Consider the following 9412-nt stretch of genomic DNA (forward strand, 5'->3'; position numbering starts at 1 on the left):
GGGAACGTAAGTGCCTGGAGTGAGTTCTATCATGTCCATCATTATCAGTGTTGATAATTCTCTCCAGTATTAGCATATCCTCTCCATATGACACTGCTGCTGGTAATTCTCCCCTTCCTGCACCATTTGGGGCTCCCACAGAACCAGACCTTTAAGCAGGTCTGATATTCCAGCCAGTAGAGGGCAGTGGTGATGCATATACATTAGCCATCTTATAACACCTGCCTGATAGGAAGTCCACCCATTTCTCCTGGATCAAAAAAGAAGAGAGGAGGCTGGTGACGACACCAGTGTTAACCCTGATTTTTGTGATTAGCTGGAGGTAGGGTCAGAGAAGGTTTCACATGTACCATGGGGATGATAGAATTTAAAGGGACTAATTGTTGGGGGTTGGTTTGTTCTTTTGGGATTTTTTAGAATTTTTGCCGGAAAGTTAAGTTGTAGAAAATGGCTTTTGGCCTCCTTAAAACTGGAGCATGAGGATGGAGATGTGGGAGACACAGACAATAACCTTTGAGTTTGTATAGCTGAGACTGAAAACTCTTTGGGGCAGGGACTGTACCTTCTGTGTATGTACAGTGCCTAGTAAACTGAAGGCTTGGCTGGAAATAATTAATAATGTTTGTGGTCTGGGGAAGAGTGAGAGAGCTCCTCCCCACCCCCGACACACAGACACACACACACACACAGCAGAGTACAGGGGAGAACTTCAGGTTGGTTTACAAAGTTATGGGAAAAGTCAGGGGTTGGTCCCTGTAAAGCCCATAATCACAAATTCCCCAGGGCTTAGCAGCGTCAGTGCTGAATTTAGGCTGGGAGCTTTTCTTAAAACTAAAAGCTTTCTCTGTATAAAAACAGGCTTGAAAATATTAATTGATTGCTGGGTTTGAAAATTTGTCCGATTTTCTTAACAATCATGGGGTATTCATAATTCTAGGCTTCACCTTTGAGTTCAGTGAAATTCTCAGGTCCCTCAGCTTTTAGAAGAACCTGATATCAATTCGTTGCTGTGGATGGCAGTATAACTCAGGCAGCTGCTGCTGCTGCCGATAGCCTGCAGCTGAGCTGACCTCTCCATTGAGCAGCCATTTTGACTTTTGGCCACAAGGAGAAGCATCTTAATAGCATGATGGACAAGGAATAAAGGACTCCTATGTTCTGATCCTGGCTGTGACACTGGCTCCCTTTGTGGCCTTTATCAACTCACTTCATTACTTAACTGCTGTGATTCATTCCCCTCTTGTAAAGAGAAAATAATAAGTAGGCCTTGCAGAGTTATGTGCCGATTGATAGCTTGTAAAGCACTATGTAAATGCTAAACTTGACCAGAAGCCATAAAATCCTTCAGCAAATGGGGGCCTAGTTATCCCAAGACTCCCTGGTTTATTTAAACACTTACCATTCACAAATGTTTTCAAATTGCAGGAAACTATGCACAGATAACCAGCCAAGCAGCTAGACCCCTTTTTCCTGCAGCAGGAGGCAGGTAGTGAACTGAATGTTTACACCAAACACACACATTGTGCATAATTTAACATAAAATGACTCTGTTAACTTTATGTATTCCTCACTGTGGGGATAGTTTTCAAATAAGGTTTAATCTGCCCTCATATCTATTCTGAATTTGGTCAACTACTTTTCTGTGTCGTCAATATCCTAAACACTAATCTCTGCAGGAAACTATATGGAATAGGCACAATGTACTTAGCAGTGAGCATCCTGACAGTGAGCACCCTGACTTACTCCATAATTACCCCATTCTAATTTATCTACCCCTACACTGAAAAATCCATGTACACTTCCAGGGGTTCAGTTTCAACATGATGTCATTGTTCAATCTCAGTTTAGGTGCTGAGAACTGAGCAAGGTGTGAAAATAGGCTTGTGATTCTCTTATGATTAGGGCTTACTATTGGATTAGTAAAAAGAATATGCTAACTTAATTCTTAATGTAAATCCACTGATTTAAAGGGAATTACACCAGGCATAAATTTGTCCCACTTTTTTAGTGTGAAATAAACCTTTATGCAGCTACCATAATAATTCAGAGTAAAACTTCTGAATCCTTTCACATTCTTTTCTATTTTTTATATTTTTGAACATCAGTTTTTACTCTTGATACAATTCTTAAGGGGAAGGATTTGATTTAAATATATACACAATCCTTAACTGTGATGTTTTACTTAACATATAATTGAATTGCTTTGCTTTTTCATAATAATTTAGAACCATTTTGACAGTTCTTCTGTTGATCTTTAGACTACAGATTTTGATCTATTTATTCAGTACTATGTGTGTACATGGCACTAGTATTCAGGGTATGTGTGTGTATACGGTAGGATAGATAGTTGTATGGTATTGCCATCTAGTGTTCACTTGAAAATAGAGCACTCCCGGAGGCTGAAAAGTTTGCATCATTCATTCATGTGATTTCCGGTGACAGGCAGATCTCTGTGTAAAAGAAAGCTGCCTTCAGCACAGTGAAGTTTTTCTTCATCGCGGCTAGGCTTTCAGGGCAACATAGATTAAACCAGGAAGTAAGTAGCAACTCCTATGAAATGAAACATATCTTTACATATTGTTCATAACAGCAATTTGATTTCCTTTGGAGAAAGTATATTGAAGTTTGTTCCAAACTTTGGAAAGTATAAGATTTTAGTTACTGATAATGACAGTGCGTTGTGAAAGTGAAAGTAAGAAATGTTTGTAGAGAAATAGCTAATGTTAATTGCCTTCCAGGAAGGTAATCATGCCAAAGAGCTTTACTTTTGTTTTTAAGAACTTGTATATTTAATAAAAGAAAGTTTTAGCTTCTGATGAAAGGTGTTTCCTAGGCAAGTAGAAAGCAAACAACATGTGAGACTTCCTGTATGTTTTCTTACACACAAAATATTTTTTCTTGATATTCTTTCACAGGGCTTACCAAAATGGACCCATTTTTGTCTCTCTTGCATTCATTTTCCATGAGTTTATCTGACCATGATCTCTCTTCCCTTAAATTTCTGTGCCTGGACAAAATTGGCAAAAGGAAGCTTGAGTCCGTCAAAGCTGGTATTGATCTCTTCCTCATCCTCCTTGAACAGCGGGAGATTGCAAAAGAGAAGGTAGATTTTCTCCAGCTCATGATCAAAACCATTAAAAGAGAAGATCTGATAATCCAACTACAGGAGTTCATAGAAGGTGGACAAGGTGATGTTGTCAACCATCTAGATGAGACAGAAAAACGTAGGTGGACACATCTTCTTATTTTTATTTTGCAAACTAACACTGTGGGAACCACTGATAAATGGGGTTTTCTTTAAGTAAGGTATATGTGGAAATCTTTCAATCTAACCCCTAACACTGTTGCATGGGAATACTTTGGAGCAGAGGTCTGCCTCACTCTTTAAAAAAAAAAAAAGTGAATAATGTTTCAAATAGTTGGAAATAGTTTCGTGGTGAAATTTACCCCTCTTCAAAAGGCCAGTACATGAACTATGCATTATTTGAGTCTCACTTACTCTTAACAAGGACTTCCAAACTAGTACTATCTCTGGCTCTAAACTGCCACATGGAATTCCATACACTAGCTTCTGCACTGGCCACATGCAGGAGGGTGAGGGAGTACATGCTGCAACCAGCTTTTCAGAAAGGGTAGCATAGCTCCCCTGGCACTCATGGAGAAGTTTTGTCACTGTATGACGCAAGGCTTCTGGAAACTCCATCAGGTCTGAGGTGTTTCTACACTGCCCTCAGCACATCCAGTGGCTTTACTGTGACAGTGTGATTCTTAATAGGTAGCTATACAGTAAGAATTAATAGAGAAATGCACATTGTAAATGTCTCTTCGTAAATCATTCATTTGGCATAAACTGGATTTTTCCATTTTGTTTATTTTTCAGGTCAGCAGAATGTAGCTTTTGAAGTTATATGTGACAATGTTGGGAAGAACTGGAAAATGCTAGTTCGAAGATTAGGAATTTCCGATACAAAAATTGACAGAATTCTAACAGCCAGTCCTTATAACTTGCAAGAACAATTGATGCAGTCACTTCGAGAGTGGCAGAAATGGAAGGGAAAGGAAGCTAAGGTTGCTGACTTAATAAAAGCCCTTCGGGATTGCAAAATGAACTTGGTAGCAGACAAAGTCGAAAATGAACTTTTACAACAGGAGAACTAAAACTAAATGAAATCAATACAATATATACAAAATACAACATTAAAACTGAGAGCTTAAATGAAAAGGGAGGGAATACTGTCTAACTGTTAGAACAAGAGTCAGGATACTCCACCATTGATTTAGGAGCTTAAATTCACGTTTAGAGACATAGACCAAGATTTTCAGAAAACACTTATGATTTTGGGTCCTTAATTTTTGGGTTCTCAATCTGAGACCATTTAAAGGATTTTGATATTTCAGAAAATGCTGATTGCCTGCCCTTTGAGAATCCTTATTTTTTTGTCAAGTTAGGCACCCAAAATCATTAGTATCTTATGAAAATTCTGGCCTTAGCATCTGATTTGTAGATACTTAAATCTTGATGCCCACAGTCATATTTAGGCACGCAAGTGTGAAATTCTCTTTGCCTCCCACATCTGCCACATAGGAATATTACTACTTGTGGAACCTACCTCAAAGGAGTGTTGTGAAGCTTATTCATGTAATGCTTATAAAGAAGTTTGCGCTGCTTGGATGAAATGCTTCTTCCTAAGTATAAAATATTATTCTTAAATTCACAAAAATCAAGAAATTCAAAATTGCAATTCCTTCAGTACCCCCAACTCAGCCCACTATCCATATATGGTATTTTGCATGACGGCAGATGCTTTTAAAATTTGCTTTGAAATATGTACGCAGGGTGATTGGTGTGGGAAACTGACTTCTATGCATTTCCAAATTTTTGAAATTTCCAAATTTTTGGCTAAATAATTTTGTTGGTAATAAAAAAAAAATAAAAATAGATACTAGCAATATGCTGCCCTTTCTGCCAGATCTCGAGAGGCAAGGAATATGTTCTGAGTGGTGCTTCAAGCACTTCTTTTCCATGCAAGGGTGTTAAACACCATATAGAATTAGGCCTTAAGATTGCAGTGCAAGGGGCCCAGCAGTTCTGGTGGCCTTTCCTCAGCTCAAAAATGCCTGTTCTCAGAATAAACTGCCTGAGACAAAGGGTTTATATTAAGTGCCTTCCCTGCCATAACGAAAGGGATGCTACCCTGCCACTGTAAAATACATAGAAACTCCTTGCCCTGTAGTTGTGTAGAAGGCCCTCCTTGTTCCTCCTGCAAAAGATTCGGCCCATTGTAACTGTACATCTGAGGATGCTGCTCACAGCCACCACCACAGCAACTCTGACAGCCGACCCTGTTAGTAGAACCCAGAGCACTGACCCCATTTGGATCATCGGCACAATTTTCAATGGGGAAAGTAGAATTCAGTTGTCTGTGCTCTTAATAACATCAAATGTTAAGACAAAGAGATACAAAGTGAATAAAGAAAAGCTTTTCTTATGGAGAAATGAAGTTACTGAAGAAAATATAATCCTATCACCTACAGTTTATCCACCCTGCTATGCAGATGAGGATCAGTTCTTTACTACATGGTGCTCTAACTGAAGGAGGCTCCAGGTCCAATACTGCTTTAATCAGCATTCTTCAGTTTTCCTTGACGTCAGCTCCTTCAAATCTGGCCCTTACACTAACCCAAGATTGTGAAAACTGCACCTACTTTAAAACCTGCTTTCATGCCTTCTCTATCACCTATGTCAAGTGCCAGCATCTTGCATGAGTTCCTCTGAAATCAATATTGATTTGACTTTGACTAGGACAGCAGGTAGCCTCAGAAACATAATGTAAAATTCATACCTAAATGGAGAGGCTTCACTTCTCTGCTAAACCTGTCTCATTTTGTTTGGGTAGCTGATAGCATACTGCTCTTTGTCAGTTCCACTGCACTCAGCACTAGTATGAAATTGACAAGAAGCCTGAAATTCAATAGGAATGACAGCAGGTAGAAACAACACAAAACTGTGATGACTGTCTCCATATTTTCAATTCAGCTGATGACTGAGCTTCAGAAATTGACAAGTTAACACATGATTACAATTACTAGAAAGGTTGAAGTAATGTGTACCTAGTACCTTCATACAACATTGTCATGAAGGCTTTTCTTTAGAAGCTGAACAGTGAAAGATTGGCACACAGATATTTATGATCCTAATAAGCCGGAGACCAGTGTTTGCAAGTTGCTACATAGAAAGGAGTAAAGGGTGATGCTCTGGCTTCCACATGTCTGCCTTTGTGCATATATAGTTTTAAGTAGTTGAACCGTAATAGAACAATAGCTTGCTTTGCCTGTATCTCATACAGATTTCAGAAGAGTTCTTAAGAACTAATGAATAAATAAACAAATTCTGAATTCAGTGCTGAATAAAATGCTAATCTTGAGCTGAATGACAAATTCAACAAATTTTAGTTTGTTAAAATAATTATGGATTTTTTTTCATTACTCTTCTTGCTCTAAAGATAACATGATCTGTTTCAAAATTTTCTGCCTATCATTGTCTATATTCAGGGTTTTTTTTGGTAATGTTGGTTGGATGAGCTGTTAAGTTTACAGAAAATGCAAATGTAATTTTGTAGTGAAATAGCAAAACCTCCTCTGCAACAACTGAAAGTTCAATGTCCCAAGCAATTTGTCCTCATTACTTTTTCCCCTTTATTCCCAATATTTAACATAACATATGGTATTTTGGATCACAGCAGATATACACATATATGATACAAAGATTACAAATATGGTACTTCTTGCATGTAATTAGAATATCTTCTTTTGAGAACTAACCGGAAAAGTTTTTACATGTGGCTGAGTCATATTTTTGAAGGAAGCAGCACCTGACCCATACTATGGTTAAAACCAAATTTGCTCAAGAATTGGAACATAATAATATAAAATTTGTTGACTCTGTGAAATAAAGAAGCAATGGGGATAGGGTGGGGAGCGGTAGGATGCACCAAATAGATCATGTTTGAATTTCTGCATGTAAGATTGAAATTGTAAGATTTTATATGCGCATTTCACAAATGGTATTTCTTAAAACATCTTTCCTTTCACGAAAAAATGAATTTGGTATCTGTGTTGATGGGGGAGAAAAAAGTAAAAATGTGCAGTTGTCAATTATATATTTTCCTGATTTGATATAACATGAGAAAAGGAAAAATATGGGAGCCTTCATTCAAAGTTTAATTTTTCTTGAGTTCTCAATATCAAAAAGTTGTGATTAAAAATCCAAAATTCAACTTCTTATAGTCACATAAACTGTGAAGGAAACTGTGTCTAGTGATTACTACGGGGAATTAGAAGACCTCTCTTCTGTTCCAAATTCTGCCACTAGCCTCCTCTAAGCTTGAGGAGGAAAAAAAAATCACTTGGCCTCGAAATGCCTCCATTTCCCCAAATATAGAACAGGAGTAAAAAGAGTTCACCGTAGTTATCAGGAGCTCTGAGAACAAAGTATTGTCATTAATGCTTCCTCACCCACTCATAGATTATGAACAGCAAAAGTTTAAATGAAAGACATGCAAAGCTAATCTCTAAAGTCTGTGAATCCCTACATTATGTGGCTTTATAAATGAAGGCATATTACAGCCTTTCTAACCATTGAATATATAGTTTAAAGGGAGAGCATGAAGTTATAGCCTTAAAATAATAAATAGCATGAAAACTCAAAAATGTTAGAAATATTTCCCCATTCTGTGTTTACTTTTTGTATTTCACTTTTTGTACAATAAAAATAAACTAGATTTTTTTTAATGTGCATTGCTAGTCAGTTTTGCTTCCTGGTTCTCATGCGCAATGCTTAGATTACAAAAAATGTCAGTGAATGCTTAAAGCCAAACAAAAGTCTCCTTTCAATTATACTTATTAAATTGAATTAAAACATTTATATTGAATACGAAACCTTGTTTTTAAAAAGTGGCAATACTAAAACCTACATTTCGGGCATTGGTTACTAGTGTTCATTTTCATAAAATCAAACAATATAACATGTAAGACTTAATACTGTTTCTCTTGGAATTTCTTATAGTTACTTCTGGGGCACAATTGCCACAGTATGAAGACATGAATGTACCACATCATTCTGTAGTAGGCCAGTGTAATCTCAGAAAGGTTCTGCCTCCTCTGGAGAGCCTGAAACCAAATGCCTGCAAAAAGTGTTGCATGGGGAAGAGTTGTGATGTAAAAGAGTGCACTAAAATTCTCTTTCTTTTTAAATCTGACCATGCAATGTTGAGTAAAGACTCAGGAGGCTTATTTGGCAGAAGAGAAGGCACAACACTTTAAAAAAAAATGCATGAACAATTTGAGTCTGTTCAGGCTTCTGGAAACATCTGGGCATACTCAGAAATTAAACAGCCATTAGCATAGTCACTCCAGAACAAGTGTTACACCATACCATTTGAAAATATATATATATTTATATAGTGCATGTATTACTGTGATATGAATACCTGTGATGCCCATTCTAGCAATTTCATACCTTATCCTTCCACCACCTTGTGAGGGCCAAATACTTCATGAGAATTACTAAAGCCTTACCTACTCAGACCCATGGTCTGCTAATGAGTTGTTTAAAAAAATATATCAAAATGACCTACCAGGACTAAGGATTCTGGGCACCTCTCCCACCTCTGATCTCAGGCAGAGTACTTCTGGAGAGTTCTTTCATCAGGTCACTGGACAGGGGAGATAGTGGGGCTGTCATCTTCCCTGATCCCCTGCCCCCCCTCCTCCCACACACACACTTGCTTTTGTGTTTTGGGATATGAATCATATATAATGTGTTTAAATGTAAAAACAAATGCATGTACCATTACTTTTTCATAAATTAATTAAAGAACTTAAGTACCTATGCTATAGGGTCATCATTAAAATTCCTTGTATGTAAAGGGTTTAAGTGCAATGTTTGTTTTCCTTCCACATTCTCTATCCCTGGAGCACATTTTATCTCACATTTCACTGCCCTGAAATACCAGCATGCTAACTGCTGTATATAGTCCCCTCATTAACACAAGCAGCACATTGTGTGTTCACATGCTGAATCTTTCTGAGCTGTACCTTTCACCTCTGTCTTCTTAACTCATACTTTTCATGTCTTGAGTATTTTTAACTTCCATTTTTAAGTCTGGTTCATATTATTCTTTGAGGTTCTTGCCTTTTCCCTGCAGAGATCTTCTTTTACCCCCTGAAATATGTTGATAAATTTCCATCATTAGGAGAGATTTTCTGAACTACTCTCTTTGGTTTATTACTTATTTCCTGTAACAGTGTTTTTACTGCAAATTTTAAAAGTACAATTATGAAATCACAGAAATGAATTCACCGCCTCTTCTGTGTGCCATAGGAAAGTTAGATTTTTTTTACTGGGGGAAGG

General features: G+C 37.5%; 1 protein-coding gene across 1 annotated transcript; it reads left to right on the plus strand.

Moving 5' to 3' along the window:
• The first annotated feature begins 2440 nt into the window (after window positions 1–2440).
• Window positions 2441–8890, plus strand: FADD (Fas associated via death domain). Its single transcript, XM_048854750.2, has 3 exons — window positions 2441–2536; window positions 2916–3224; window positions 3881–8890. Exons 2-3 carry the CDS (start codon window positions 2927–2929, stop codon window positions 4156–4158), a joined length of 576 nt encoding a protein of 191 aa, XP_048710707.1. The 5' UTR covers window positions 2441–2536; window positions 2916–2926; the 3' UTR covers window positions 4159–8890.
• Window positions 8891–9412: the final 522 nt, after the last annotated feature.

This window comes from Caretta caretta, chromosome 6 (genome assembly GCF_965140235.1).
Source record: "Caretta caretta isolate rCarCar2 chromosome 6, rCarCar1.hap1, whole genome shotgun sequence".
Classification (NCBI taxonomy): Eukaryota; Metazoa; Chordata; order Testudines; family Cheloniidae; genus Caretta; species Caretta caretta.